Source organism: Ischnura elegans, chromosome X (genome assembly GCF_921293095.1).
Source record: "Ischnura elegans chromosome X, ioIscEleg1.1, whole genome shotgun sequence".
NCBI classification, from domain to species: domain Eukaryota; kingdom Metazoa; phylum Arthropoda; class Insecta; order Odonata; family Coenagrionidae; genus Ischnura; species Ischnura elegans.
In genome coordinates, this window is record NC_060259.1 from 100,575,933 (window position 1) to 100,591,112 (window position 15,180).

The 15,180-nt window shown below is 38.1% G+C and overlaps 2 protein-coding genes across 3 annotated transcripts in view; one reads left to right on the plus strand and one right to left on the minus strand.

Annotated features, from left to right (window-relative positions):
* Positions 1-10,234, minus strand: part of LOC124170738 (uncharacterized protein KIAA2013 homolog) — a 49,962-nt gene extending 39,728 nt beyond the window's left edge. For both annotated transcript variants that reach the window (XM_046549646.1, XM_046549645.1), the window contains exons 1-4: positions 10,066-10,234; positions 9,873-9,985; positions 9,690-9,796; positions 9,106-9,574 (exon numbers count right to left, since the gene is read on the minus strand). In XM_046549646.1, coding sequence (XP_046405602.1) covers positions 9,106-9,574; positions 9,690-9,796; positions 9,873-9,928 — 632 coding nt within the window. In that variant the 5' untranslated portion in view covers positions 9,929-9,985; positions 10,066-10,234. The remainder of the gene's footprint in view (positions 1-9,105; positions 9,575-9,689; positions 9,797-9,872; positions 9,986-10,065) is intronic.
* A 90-nt stretch (positions 10,235-10,324) lies between these two features.
* Positions 10,325-13,838, plus strand: LOC124171442 (39S ribosomal protein L2, mitochondrial). Its single transcript, XM_046550618.1, has 4 exons — positions 10,325-10,763; positions 10,843-11,091; positions 13,202-13,414; positions 13,560-13,838. The coding sequence occupies exons 1-4, from the start codon at positions 10,547-10,549 to the stop codon at positions 13,766-13,768; spliced, it is 888 nt and encodes a 295-aa protein (XP_046406574.1). The 5' UTR covers positions 10,325-10,546; the 3' UTR covers positions 13,769-13,838.
* Positions 13,839-15,180: the final 1,342 nt, after the last annotated feature.

A 15,180-nucleotide genomic window follows, 5' to 3' on the forward strand; every position in this document is an offset into this window, starting at 1 on the left:
GGAGATTACAACGGGATCACATTCACAGGCATTAACAAATACCAGTCTTATGATTGCAAAAATCACTAAGCCTGAATACTGTAATCCAGGGATCTCCAAAATATGGCCCGCGGAGGGCTTTCATCTGGCCCGCGCACTCGTTTCAAGTATCGAATATTGTATACTTCAGTAATCGGCAAATTTGCTATCCGGCCCGAAGGGCAATTCAGAACTTGGAATGTGGCCCTCGTGGCCTAATAAATTGGAGAACCCTGCTATAATCTGTAACTTTGCTCACTAGACCAGGAATATTTTTATTCCTGCCCAATTTCACTGCTACCTTCAGGAGCAAAATTGTTTTTAAAAAATATCTGCTGTGAATTCATTCTCTCATACTCACATTTCAGATTATCTGGCCAGCTAAATGATGTGATATAAACAGATAATTTAGCTAATTATGTACTTGAGGAGGCATAAGGTTGAACTAATTTGTAACATAAAGTTTGTGTGCTTGGAAATAATCGGAACTTTCTGATGCACACACAAGATTTCATATGAGTAATTTTTACAAAAGAATGATTGGATAGCTAAGGGAATAAGAAATACATGATGATAACTTAATGAAGCACTGCTTGTAATCAATAACTTTGTATGCTGCCATGTGCATGGACACAAATTTAGACCAAGAATGAAATTAGCTATGAAGCCCAATAATGTCTCAGCTCATATTTGAAAATTTTCCATTAGCTACAGAAGTTGATTATTCTGGTGATGGTTGTACTAGACAATAAAAATCCAGTAAAGATTTTCTCAATCCTTGCAACCACAAAGAGAACTTCTTCTTAACCCTTATTAGAAGACATAGAAATATAAATAGTATTATTAGACAATTTTTGCTTCGAGGCATGGAAGAAGGCTTCCTTTTAATGGCAGTGATGGTAGAGTCAAGGTTTGGCTGCCCAGACATTCAAGAGACACCTAAAACTCCATGGAAAAGATCATGACCAGTGGGGTCCTGGCAAAACTAGCAGTGCCGGAACGCACTCTTCTAAACTAAATCTGGAAACAGGACAGGTAATGAGGAGGATAACATTATTTTAGGCGACTGGAATTCTGTTACCAGCAAAGGCCAGGATGGAAGAATAACCGGAAAATATGGATTAAGAAATCAAAATGAAAGAGGACGACGGCTCCTGAAATTCTGCATAGTATACAAATTAGTGGTTGCCAACAAGCTATTTAACCCTTAATTGGTCGCGTCGGGTCAAATTGACCTGATTGGATTTTCTGAGATGATATTTTAAATAAGATGACATTGTTCAAAATTGGAATATTTTCTAGTCTATTATTTCTTGTAATTCTACCCCTGAGTAAAGTTGGATTTTCAAAGTATTGCTTTGTTTTGCTGCAACCGATGTTTAGACCCGACACGTCCGTGAGCATATCAGAGTTTTTTCACCTTTGACCCGATGCTATTTTCTGTTTTAGAAATATTTGAGTTTTTTATTTAAAGTGAAGCAATTCCACCAAGCATCTCACGCCTCAAACCATCAATTTCATATATTAGTCAGTTTTTATAGCAGGATGATTTCTTCAAATGTTGTAAAGCTCGATATATTTCCCTCTTTTTATAAAATTCATGTTTCTATACATGTTCTCCGCATAATATTGATACCGTTTTCTATGCATCGGCCATAGTTTATGCAATGCTAATTGTGCATCTAACTGCAAATTAAACAATAAAAATGCATAAACCTTATTTGAACAACTTACTTAGTGAGTAGCAGTAAAATGACACCAATATATTGGCAAAAATTTTTGTAAATCGCTATTAACTCAACTTGGGACACAACGACCCCAAATGACCAGTTACGTAAGTTTTGGGGGGCGACCAATTAAGGGTTAAGAATTACTTGCGAAGAAGATATACACAGAAACGGCCAGGATAGACTATACTTTAGTGAAGCAGAGGTTTAGGAACCAGATAAAGTACTGCAAAAGCTACTTGGAGGCAGATATCGATGGTGATCATAATCTAGTGATGATGAAATACTGTATAAGCGCGTGTAAGAGGTGCGCCTTTTTTTCCGGAAATTGCAGCCGAAAATGAGGGTGCAACTCTTACACAAACTTCTTATCTTCCCCCCCTCCCCTTCACCGGTTGCAAGTCCAAGGGGAACTGAGAGGCCTTGGTCTTCAGCATGAGTCAGTCATCTGAAACCCTAGGTCAAAAGCAAGCGGCAGGCAGGGGAGTTTCTCCCTTAGTGTCGTATTTTTAAAATGCTCCTGTTTGGTTTTCTTGTAAGCATCGCGCTGTCACGTCGGTACCCCAGAGGTGAACATGGAAAAGATCGCGCAGGGTTAATCGCTCCTGAGGGCGCGCTAAATTTACTGCCACGAGTGGGCATCCCGTGGCATTTATACTGCATACAGTAATTGCATATCAAACGTAGAGAAACACGTAGTTTTGAAGGACATACCTGGTTAATAGCCAACATCTGTCTTGCCGAGCGATTTCCATTACGCTGAGGACCTGATTTTTCAAAAATCATCTTCAGGCGCTAATATCAGGATTTATGCAACTGAAAATTATATTGGTGTCAAAACCTGCGGTTTAAAAATTCGAACGAGTGTGTTCATTGTTGGACTAAATGGTGGACAGAAGAAATTGGAAATGCTTATAAGTGAAGAGTGCTGAAGGAGTTGTCGAGGGTAAGGAGCGCACTCCCTCCCCTCCGTATTTCAAGCTACGAGGCCAGGAGTGAAGGAGCAAGGGAAGAACACGTCCGATCTTGCATGTGACGTTGTTGGCTTAAAAGCGAAGGGGCAGAGGCGCAGCAATGTGATATACCCAGTTTGCGTTGCCTGAAGTTTCCAGTCCATCTCGTCTTGTTTGGATGCGCTTATTCTACGCTTGTTTCTTCCAAAATTGCGCTGTTTGGGCTATGTTGAATATTAGTAGCCTTGTTTTAATGATAAATTTTTGTGTCAATCAATTAGAGCTTAAAAAACTTAAATGTTGTCACATATACATCGCATTACGTCTCATTCCTTTTAGAACCTCGCGCCTGTCATACAATTGCTGAAAGATATCTTCGAGCTCAGTAGGTGACTCACCTAGCATTTGGCCTCCAGAAACTGGGAGAATTGAACCTGGTAGACCGAAAAAGGTCAGTTGGTGAGATGGGGTAGGGATGAAACACGTTTCCATTGTTCCCCTGTAACTTGATATTTTTCTATTTTCCTGTGGGATCTTGGAAAGGAAAAAAAACGGCAGAGGCATTGGCTGATGGAGGACCGAGTGTGGTTCCGTTAAATCTACGACGTGGTTATTATCCTACGGCCCTGACATTGCCCCTATTGTGGTCCAATCTCTTGGGAGGGTTCATACTATGTGCCTGTCGTGCTTTGCCTTAAAATTTTCCACGGCTGCAATTCTATTGCAATACTCCTGCGAGAGCTTTTAAACAAAATTGTTCGTAAGTACAACTAGCATCGTAGAGCAACGGCGTGTGCGAAGAGAGGATCGGAACTCTTTCTACTCCCTCTTATGCCACTTTTACCGCCGCAGTTATCAAAATTTCCTCTTTCAATTAGTATTGAAAGAGGAAATTTCGATAACCGTTGAAATTCCAGGCATACGTCTGCAACACCGCACGATTGGATAAAAATATGCAGCAAAAATTTTTTTTTATAGCTTCGATGCTCAAAATAGGGGTGCACCTCTAACACGTGTGTGCCTCTTACACACGCTTTTACGGTAACATCTGAAATTCAAGAAATCAGCAAAGAACACATGACAAAGGAGCCAAAAAATCAACATGTCTTTCAAGAAGTTGTGGAGAGCAAGATAGGACTAGGTCAGACTGGGAAATCGGTGGAGAATAGCTGGAAAAATAACAAAAATAGGCTTCAATAGGCCATTAAAGAAGTTCTATAAAGAAAAAAATTAGTTAAGAAAAAGCCAAGGATCATGCCCTAGACCTCACTGAAGAACAGAAAAAGTATAAAAATGTGATTACTAAGAAACAACAGGCTTGCTACAAGAGAATAAGGAACAAGATTTGCTGCAGAGTGAGGAAAGGTAGAGAAGGATGGATGAGGAATATATGCGAAGATGTGCAAAATAACCTCAGACAAGGGAAAGTGGAAGCGACCTATAAAATATTAAGGAACAAGTATGAAAATATTTTAATTGAAAACGAAGACAAAGCCGAGAGATGGAAAGAATACCTGGAGGAATTAAACAACGGAAGCAAACTTAGCTGAAAAATTATCGAAGAGGAAAGAGAGCTAGAAAAGGATGACATGGGAGCTAGCATCTTATGATCCGAATTTGACACTGCATTACGAGACGTTCAAAATAATAAGGCCCCAGGAATAGATGACATTCCAGCAGAGCTAATCAAAAATGTAGGAGAAAAGGTCTTAACTCAACTGTATAAAACTATCTGCGATATGTACTCAACAGGAGATTTACCAAGTGACTCCGAGAAGAATATCATCATTCCTATGCCCAATAAGACGAGAGCAGAAAGGGCAGAAGATTTTCAGACCATCGGCCTGATGACAAATGCATCAAAGGGAGTGGTGAGAATCGTCTACAGAAGAACAGAACAAAGAGAAGAAGAATTCCTGTATGAAGACCAATTTGGACTTAAGGAAAAGCAAGAGCAAAAGAGAGGGAATGGGGCATATTGGCATGGCCATCTCGACGCTGCTGTCTTGGCACAGGCCACCTTGGCACGAAAGTGGGCGAGTAGCAAAATATGATGGTAATTTGTATGTTTGGCTCATCACACATGATGAAAACGTGTTCAATCAATTTTATCAGATAAAAGGTAATAATAAATGAGCATATATCTTTAGCCTACCTTGCAAAAGAAATAGTAATGGGCAGTGGGAAATATAAAGTATGCGATACTATGCAGAAGTACACATTCAAATTTGGGTGTTTTCCTTTTTTACAAGGTAGATAAGAGGTCAATCTCCCTCTCGCTTTCTTTGCTTCAAAATATTATTTACTAGTTATATTGATTACCATCTAAGAAATACAGGAAATCTCTACTGAATACTGGAAACTTACAGCCTGTTCATCACCAACCTTATTGGAGCTAAGAGCAATGATTGCTCACAATATTGTGTTGCTATGTACATATATGAAATTATTAATATAATACATCATAGGCAAATATTTACACTATAAGAATTTAGAAAAAATGCTCATATTATTAATACAATGAAATAAAGACATGATATGTGATTATGAGTATTGACAGAGCTGCTGTTAGCTTTATCATGTGTGGCCATGATATATTTTTAAGCCACTCAATAAAATATACATGTTTTATTAGATACATGTACAAAGCAAGAGCATATCTCCAATGTGCTTCTGATGATTGAATGTCATCTGTACATCATTCAACCATTTTAAATTAACAACCTACAGTGAATATAAAACATTATGAAACGATAATTAAAATTTTGCGATCAACTGCCAAAGAAATGATGAAATGTAACTCACAGGGAGTGTTCATAGAGAACATAGTGTCAACTGGACGCCATAAATCATTTTTCAAGAAAACTATGACAGAAAAGTTCATTTGGTTTTTGATAGTTTATATCACAAAGATAATAAGCAGCACCACTAAGTTTACCTGAGGGATGATCATTGTCTCTTACAGGGTCCTCAGCCAGCTCAAGACCGTAAATGTTACAAAAGGAGGCTTTGTATAATGCAGCAAGCTCATCTTTGTTGATTTCATGCATCACTACTCATAAAGTATTGATATTTAGTTGAGCTGTTTCTTAATTGCATTGATTTATTTTTCAGTTGTAGTAAGTTGCAGAGTGAAATATTTGTGGACGATCTTGCGTAACTCAAGTTTTCATGTGGAATTTATTAGATGCCAATAATATAACAATATAAATATTACATCCAGAGGTGAGAAAAATATAAAAAGCTGCAATTTAATATTTCATATGCATAATATAATACCAGGAATCACAGTTTCATAAATATGTACTAAAAGATGAAATGAACAAAGAAAAGATTACATCTGGGGTCTAATAGATGCTGCATGACTTACAAATGGCAGAAAAAAGTCTCAGATGACTTAAAATTTTAAAAATAAATTCTTGCCTTTAAAAGGGGCATTAAAATTCTAATAATGATAATAATTCATACTTATTTATCTCCATTATTTTTGTTTGTAAGGTATCACACATATGCTCATTAATTATTACTTTATACACCATAAAATTATTTGAATATATATTTTTATCATACGTTATGAGCCGAACCTAGAAGACACCATCATATTTCGCCATAAAGAAAACGTAACAACTGCACGCCCACTTTTGCACCAAGATAGGCGTACCGAGATATCCTAGACCCCACTAGAAAAGTAAATTTGGCTATTAAGATGCTCAATGAGAAGAGAATGGAGAAGAACAAACAGACTTCCATAGCATTTTTCAACTTAAAAAAAGCCTTCAATAACATGGAATGGAATTCAATACTTAGAATTCTTAAAGAAAGAATTACTATGCTGTGATTTGCTGAAGACATTTCAGTCATAGTTGAGACAGAAAATGATAGGAAGAAGAATTCAACAAATATGGAAAGGACAATGGCCAGGTACCAGCTGAAAATAAACAAAAAGAAGACTAAGATATTGCTATGCACCAAAAGAGAGAAGGCTAGGACAGATAAACCTACGCAAACAAAAGCTTAAAGAGGCAAATGAGTTTTGTATCCTCGGATGCTGAATGACAAACGGTGTGCAAAGCAAGAAAGAAACAGTCAGTAAAATTTCTACAAAAAGAAAATTCTTCTTACAACTGAGAGTACAAGCATAGAGGTATGGAAACAATTCATCAGATGCTACACATGGAGCATGTTTCTCTATGGGATTGAGGCGTGGACGTTGATAGCAGCAGAGAAGTCAAGAGTGGAAGCAATCAAAATGTGAGGCTACCAAAGAATAATAAAGATAAAAATGAGTAAGTAATGAGGGAGGGCTAAGAAAAGTGGGAGTCCTCTAAAACCCCTAAGGAGAAGATGGGACATTTAGTCGGCCACATTATGAGGCATGATGGCTTTATGAAAACAATTGTAGAAGGATAGGAGGAAGGAAAGAAGGGCAAGGGATGGCTGCGAATAAGTTACATAGGACAGGTTATGAAGGAAACAAAAGAGAAGAAATATGACACTATGAAAAGGCTAGCAGATAGGAGAGAGAAAGGGAGAGCTGCGTCAAACCAATACATATTAGGGTTGTTGACTTATGGTGATGATCATCATATAATGCATAATATGGCTCTAATAAATGCTAACTGAACAGGAACTTAACATGGTGATATGTTAATTAGTCAGTGCGATATGAATTTTTATCTAGTGCCTTGAACTCTGAAAGTTGAATCACACAACTGCCATTTCTGAGGACTGAAACTACGATAGGTATCTAACCTACCAAAAATTTTGTACCGAGTTGCCATTATTATGGATAAGATAATTTTCCACACAATCAAGCCCAAAATACGATTATACTTACAAAAGTGGGGTAATTTGTGTGAGAAAAACAAAAGTAGGATCCAATGTTTATTAATTATTAATGGTTTTTAGGGTCCCTCAACAATACCCCTGTCCCCTCTCTGACTCCCACTTGCATTCCCTCTCCTATTCTATCTATCTTTCTAAGCATCCTTCTTGCTACCACACCCAACCTTTCTCACAGACAGCAGCTGTGCCAATGTCTATAGTCACCAGAATCTGCACATATGAAATATTTTGAACAATTTTGCCTCCACAAACGACTTTTCTGCAATAGGTAATCCAACATCACCAACAAAACATTGCAATATATCTCATGAATCTTGGTCAGCACTCCCTTACCTTGAGATATTGAGTTAGTCTTGTTCCTACTGCCATTTTATATTTCAGTAGTGAATAGCACCATCAGAAATGCAATCCTAGCTATTAGTATCAATGGTTCACTGTTAACCACATGTTAAGATGGAAGCAGAAATTTTCCATCATGCTTTTTAATTCACTGTTTATTTCATTCTGCCAATTTAAGGTCCTATAATCCTGTGACAATTGATGAGAGAGACAATCAGGAGCATATATGCCTTGAGAGGATAGAAACCCACCCAACCAAGATTTGAACCCACAATCTCTAGGTTAAGGGGCAATGACCTAACCCTATTGCCACAGAGGCCAGCCAACAGAATGAAAGTATGTACCTCCCTTACAGATTTCATTTCCTTTATCAGACTCATCCCACACCCATTCCGTAGTATGTATTGAGGAAAACTAAGTTTACTTAGTACATTCCATACTAAATCTTTAATAACACAGACTATGGTTTTGATACAGTTCCATCATTATTAAAGTATAATATAACACTAGGGAAACCAAGGTCGATGTTAATAAATATTCAGTGTGGACTGTACAAAGAGTACTTTATTTCCCTACATTGTGGTTCCACGATGTTAAGCCAGAAACCTAAAATGGATTTGGGGTACCCCCACCTTTCCACACAACTCCAATCGATTGCTCTAATTCTTCTATAATCTAGCAACAGTTCTGTCTCCTCACCAGCCATGTGGAATACTAGCTCCTCCACCTCACCTTCCTCTTCTTTTTCTATTCCCTATCAGAACTCTGACAGCCGAATCTCAGTTTTCTACTTAAATGACGATGTTTCTAACCCTGCTGCATGACACCCACAGCTGAGAATGTGGTATGATTTTGAACACATCCATGTTCATCAACACATAACACAATTGGACATGAGTCCATTTTATAGGAACATATGACAAATACAAGCAGCTATCAGGTTTTCGCAATGTATCGACACTACACGTAAGAAAAACTTTAACATATATCGAGAAGTTGGCACTTCCGATTTCATTTGCATATTCATAGCTTTACCAAAATAAGGAGGCAGTGATATTACACGTCGTTAGCGGGGAAAAATAATTATTCACGCAAAGTAGCCCGAGTCTCGAGCCCCACGCACCTTCTATTCATCTTCAACGAGGAAAAACTTACCTACTAACACAATTATATGATGTATATTTTCTCTTACAAACTAATAAAGTGAGATAATGGCTGCTCACCTTAATGTACGTGAATCTGCTGTGGGCCAATGCAATAAATTTGGTGGCAAAAGTCGCAAATGCATTGGTTCACTCGTAGGATTGGTGATTTTTATATCCTGAACCAAAACAGAAGGTAATGTCCTATGAGCATAATATTGATAGGAAATAAAGCTTCCGCTACTGAAGCATTGAAACTTGTACACGATTCCGGTAGTATACTGGACCACTGTTGCCTCGTTGTAGCTGTCAGGGTCCAAAGAAAACTCAACCACTGGACTGACAGGCACTGACACGGACAGCGTCCTCCCTTTTTTAATGTATAAAGACCTGTCTGCGTAGATGTCCAAACCAAAAATTCCGTTACCAACGAAAGGAAGGTAAGGCTTTTCATTAATTCGTCGAGGCACGTGTAAAATGTTCGCGTTGAACTCTTCATTTTCAAAGTAGAACGGTAGCAATCTATCACTCAGGCAACGTTCAGCTACGTCTGCAATAAGATGAGAAATGAATACTGCTAAAATACACAGCGAAACTACAGACAACACAAAGTTTTCGAGCCATACAATGTTTTCACAAATTTAAAGAGCCAAGTAAAACTTTACCTTTCACTTGACTGTGAGTCCTTCTCGTTATCCATCGAAAAAGCATAGGGCCGCCATATAGAATAAGGCAGAATGCGATCATTATAAATATAAGGGCTCTTCTATACCTGCAAAAATTTAGAATTTCGTCTTAGAGAGACCAGCCTCTACATCCAGTCGAAATTCAGCACTCAAACAACTCACGTAAAGTACGCTTCCAGACTTCTCTTAAACTTCCGCAATGTTTCAAGGATTTCCATGGTTGTTAAAGGAATGCATGCACGTCAAAATTAAATACCTACAATAATTTCACATGCCTAGAATGAGAATGTAAACATTAAGAAATGTACTACGACTGCCGGCAAACGCAATGAAGACATCCGGTTACAACTTTCACCTTTACGATATATTCTACACAAAATATTTAATAATCCCATCTTGCCGAAATTCCAGTTTGTAACGTTCAAACATCCTCTTTCCCCACTCAACCTGCAGTCGCAGGACAAAAACACAAACTTCACGAAAACTCTTTTCGTCAGTCGGCTGATAGCTGATAATATCGATACGAAAGCACGAGCGCACGAGACTTTCGATGCTATCGATAATTCCATCGATATTACGTCATCGATATAAATCGATCTGAGGATTGATAACGATCGATCGATCAGCCTGTAGCAGCCTGTATCGCCGGTGTTACTGTTTGTCGTGTTCGTCGTGTTTTTGTTGTGAATTGAGCAGCGGTGGCCCAATTTCTTGAACAGATTAAGGTTTATTAATTTGATGTAATTGAGTTGATCTTAGAGGTGGCATTATTTCTCTAATGTGCCATAGGTACTCTGGCGTCCAATGAAGCAATAGTTCGTTCATCCTAATCCTCTATGGCTACTTGGGGACTGAAGTCCCTTTTCTCCTTTGCATTAGAGCCTAAGCTGAATCCTTTTTCAAGTAAAGTGCTCTTTCGGTGTATAGCAAAAGATGTAACGGTTCCCAAGCCTGGAGCTGGGGCTTGTTATCGACGGGTGGTACATTTCCCCAAGAAGTACACAGTCGAGCCAATCCCATACACGAGACTGGGCGGTAGAGACCCTATTACAAGTAAGTAGCAAAGAGAGACGCATTCCTGAAATTTAGCTAATGATTTACTGGTATGATTTATGGTTTACATTTATTTCAGAGAGGCTTGTGGCGAAAGGAATAGGAGGAGGAATCAAATTTCCTTACCACTGGGTTGATTGGCATAGATTACCGCCAAATGCTACGGAACCCCTGGTTGAAAAAGTGTTGCACATTATTAAAGATGGGTGCCGTACTGCTAATATTGCCCTGGTTGCCAGTGGTGATAGAATGCGCTACATAATGGCTACAGAGAACATGAAGCCTGGTGACATAATTAAGTCATCAAATGAAATTCCTCGGATTCCAGGTTTGTATCGTATGATAATTATGATTTGGTATTGGTATTCCCTGTGTGGTTAAGCATTAAACAGGAAAGGGTCCTCTTTTATACAGAGATATATCTTGCAGTTTACTAGAACAGTTAAAGGCCTTAGTCACCAATTTATCTTTCAATTTCAACTAATTTGACCGGCCGGTTGCACAAAGCATCACAGGTATCAACAAAAGCTCTACTATTACTCCAGATTTTTTCTGCTGAACTTAAAGTTTTGAAGCTGTGCTTTTTCCACAATCGTTTTTTTTCAATCTGAACCATTGCTTACGGCTGAACTGGCATTTCCTCCATAGCTGGTGTCTTCAGTGTACAGTTTGTTCTACTTGACTTTTTTATGTCATAGGTTATATTGTACTTCTAAACTTGATAGTAAAAGGTCAACAGAATTTAATTTTTTAACATTTTTATTCTTTGAAAACACTTCGGATATGCAATGAAATTTTTTATCCATATTGCCAGTTCATTGCTATTTACTGTAGAAAAAGTAAGCTATCATGGGGTTAAAGGTAACCTAAGAGTTCACAAAAATTCTTTTTAATATTTTTAAAAGTCACATGACAGATATACATAGGTGAAGTTTCATCTCTTTATCACCACTACTTTGCTTTTCCCATAGTTAGTTCATGTAAACTTTGATGGGATAAAAACCACACAAAAAACCAGTTCTTGCAATAATCATATATTTTTAAGTGAATTACTAGCGTAAGTTATAACTACCCTAGAAATTATGTTAGGCAATCTTTACTCAGTGTGCCTATTGATCTTACAGTAAATATACACTGTATGTGAACTGAACATTTCGTGGCTCTACCAAAATTTCCTTTTTTACATTGAATAAAATTAAACCTTACTGTGGTATAAATACCCCAAATTCATACAAAATTCCTTCGTAAATTTTTTTATTTGGATTGAAGAGGTAGATATGTATTTTGTGGAGATCCTTTATAACCATCACTTCATATCTTCTTTCCTGAATGTTTTTATGTAATGTTTATAAATGAAAATTTAAATAGGTTAAAATCCACTGTTGAAAATTGTTATTTCTAAAATCCTTCCTTAATTTCACAGGTAATCATACTGGGAATGTATTCTGTAAATTTCATGGACATACAACTAAATTTTTGATTTGGATATAAATTAAAATTTAAAAAAAGATGGACTAAATGATCCCAACTTATTAGTTAAACAATAAGGTTCATAAATAATTATTAAATATACTATTGAGAGATTAAATTTACATATGATGAATTTAATGTATCGCAAAGCACATTTTGGCCTGCATTTCCGACTTGAATTTTGAGGTTATCACTAGCATTTTCAATTCATTACTCATTGAGTGTGAAAGGGGTAGATAATAACCGAAAGCAAAGAACTCTTCTCTGCCAAGTCTTGCAAAACCAAAAGCATTGGTTTTAAAACATGTTACAGCATTTATTTGGGGCATCATGAAATCTGTCTAATTTATTTTCATAACCATCAAAAATAATGTGAAAAATACAATAGTATTAACATCGTTGAGATACATATATTAATATGCTTGACATGGACGAGCCAGCCTTTATTCAAAGGGAGACTTGGGGGGGGGGGGAGTTAGGCTCTGTTGTGGAAGTCCAGCATTGGACAATCATCGAGGCTTTTCCCTGGTGCACTGATTCTGAACCTTTATAGGGGAGAAACCAATGCATGGGCTGGAACCAGCATGGATTCAGAGCCTTTTCTCCAGTCCTTTGGTTTGAAACCTTTTTGGGAAAACCTGGTTCAGCAGCTGAAAGCGGTGCCTTAGTTTTTTCCCAAAAGTGAACTGGCCCATTTGTTTCAGAAAAAAGTCGAACCACAGTACTGTAAAACTGCCAGGCCCTAGCTCTATGGCAAAGCTGGGTTTATCAAAGCAGAAAAATATGAGCATGTCTAGATATAGCACATTGGGTTGTTGATTGACTGATTCTTGTGCTTGCTATAAGATTGCCGTGATGATAACCTGGCAAAATGTGTACATAATATTGTGTTCAGAGTTGGGTTATTTTAGTGTTCTGCTCATAGTAAATGGTTAATATTTCTGCTATAATTGTTTTTCCTAATCTAGTGCGTGTCTATGAAGGTGATGCCCATCCTCTCGGAGCTTATCCGATTGGCACTCAGGTGTGTGATGTTGAGATGATACCTGGGAAGGGAGGATTCTTAGCTCATGGTGCTGGAACATGTTGCACTGTGGTGCGGCGCATTGGTGATAGAGTGATTGTTCAGCTCCCATCCAAGCAAGAATTGTCTTTGCAGCAGGAATGCATGGCAGTTGCTGGTAGGTTATAATCATCTGAATATAATTCTCTGATATTGAAATGTGAATATGTTTTGGCATAGTGTATATCATGAGAAGACCCAAGGTCCATTACTTGAGCTACTTGTTCTCAGTAGGCAGTTAATTGGTAAATGTTATTTTTCAGGGAGGATGTCTAATGTGATGCATAACAAAACCCCCATTGGAAGTGCTCAAAAGAACCGAGAGCTAGGAAACAGACCCAGGTCAGGATTATGGCAGAGGAAAACTGGGCGCTTTGGCCGCAAAATCAGGCCCCTTCCTCCAGTTAGAGTAATAAGTTCTGAAAAGCCTGAAGATCCTTTGAAGATTAGTCTAGATGTGAATTGGACATAGCTAAATAGAGAATTTGTCTCTTTCAAAGAAATTGTATTGTAAATAATTTGAATATAAAATTCAGAAAATATTTTGTCTGATTTTCATTAGTTTTTGCTTATTGGGCATCCCTGGCAGTTCATGTACCCCTGAGATCCAGATAATCTGATAGCTTGTCCAGTGGTGTCTCAGGGACTGAAACCTTTAGATGGCAATGAACACCCAAGCCTTGGGCTGGGAATGGTGTGGGCAGGAATCGAGCCTATGATGCAAGTTTGCCTGGCAAGGCATCTGACCCAGTTGCCACCAAGGTTGTCATTTAGATTATGCATGCATATATAAGTACATTGTGTGCCTTTTGATCTTTTCTGTGCCATTTTTTATTTAACATTTTTCTCACTCTTGTTTTATTAAATGTCATCAATATGAAGATGAGGGAAATTGAGCTCTATGGCCTCAATTGGAGTTTGAATAGCCATGATGCTTAAAACCTTGCCAAAGGTATGGATCATTTTACTGTGTTTGTGGTAACGTGATAATTCAAAGCAGTGACCAGCCACAGTTTCTCAGCCAGAAACCCTGTGCATACTCAGAAGCATGCTCTCAACTTGTAAGGATCCTTTGCAATGGTTCATGGGACCTAACTTGCCTGGGTTAACCCTCTCACTGCGGCCCAACGTCTGCAAACCTACCCCTCACATGCGGCAAAAACGCTGAGTGCATGGCAGGGAAGAAGAAAAGGTATGTTCACAGCAGCAAAGGGGTTGATATCCTCTCACGCACTAAAGAAAACTCAGTCACAGGTCTTGTGGGCTTGACTCTGGGGGAATGTGCTCCTACTTGAGTGATGTTGGATCACTGAAGATGGGAATACGTATGTGGAATTGAGGATATGTGAACAAGAATTTGCACAAAGGATCCTCACAAGTTGAGAGCTTGTTAAGGGCTTCTGATCCAAATGCAAACATGTTTACTCCCATACAATGTGGGTTGTGGTTAAGGCTAAGTGGAATTGATCAACTCCCAGTTCTGTATAGCATATCTTTTAGTTGGCATGTGTGCCGGCAATAGCAAGAATGGAAAAGGGTGATCTCGAATAAAATTCATATACTCAACAGGTTAAGAAGGAGAAGAAAATGTAGGTGAAAAGATCAGCTGACAGAAGAACTGAGTCAAATTATGGGTGTTTTGACTGGTGATGATGAAGATGATGATGATCAGAAAATGACACAGGCCAATTTTAGGTTATACCAAATGTTTTGTGCGTATATTGTTGGTCGCATAAACCAGCATTGGAACCTGCTACAATTGCTCCACTAATTACAATTACAATAATGTCCTCAGATTGTCTCCTATAAGGTATGCAAATTTAACTGCCGTAACGAAATGAGGGTCTTTGATCCCTGGGCATTTTTCAAATGCAAGCAAACAGT

Excerpts from the sequence above, each read along its gene's own strand:
- LOC124171442 (XM_046550618.1), top strand. The coding sequence starts at position 10,547 with ATGGCTACTTGGGGACTGAAGTCCCTTTTCTCCTTTGCATTAGAGCCT. Across the intron at positions 10,764-10,842 it reads CGGTAGAGACCCTATTACAA|AGAGGCTTGTGGCGAAAGGA; the intron begins GTAAGTAGCAAA and ends CATTTATTTCAG. Across the intron at positions 13,415-13,559 it reads GGAATGCATGGCAGTTGCTG|GGAGGATGTCTAATGTGATG; the intron begins GTAGGTTATAAT and ends GTTATTTTTCAG.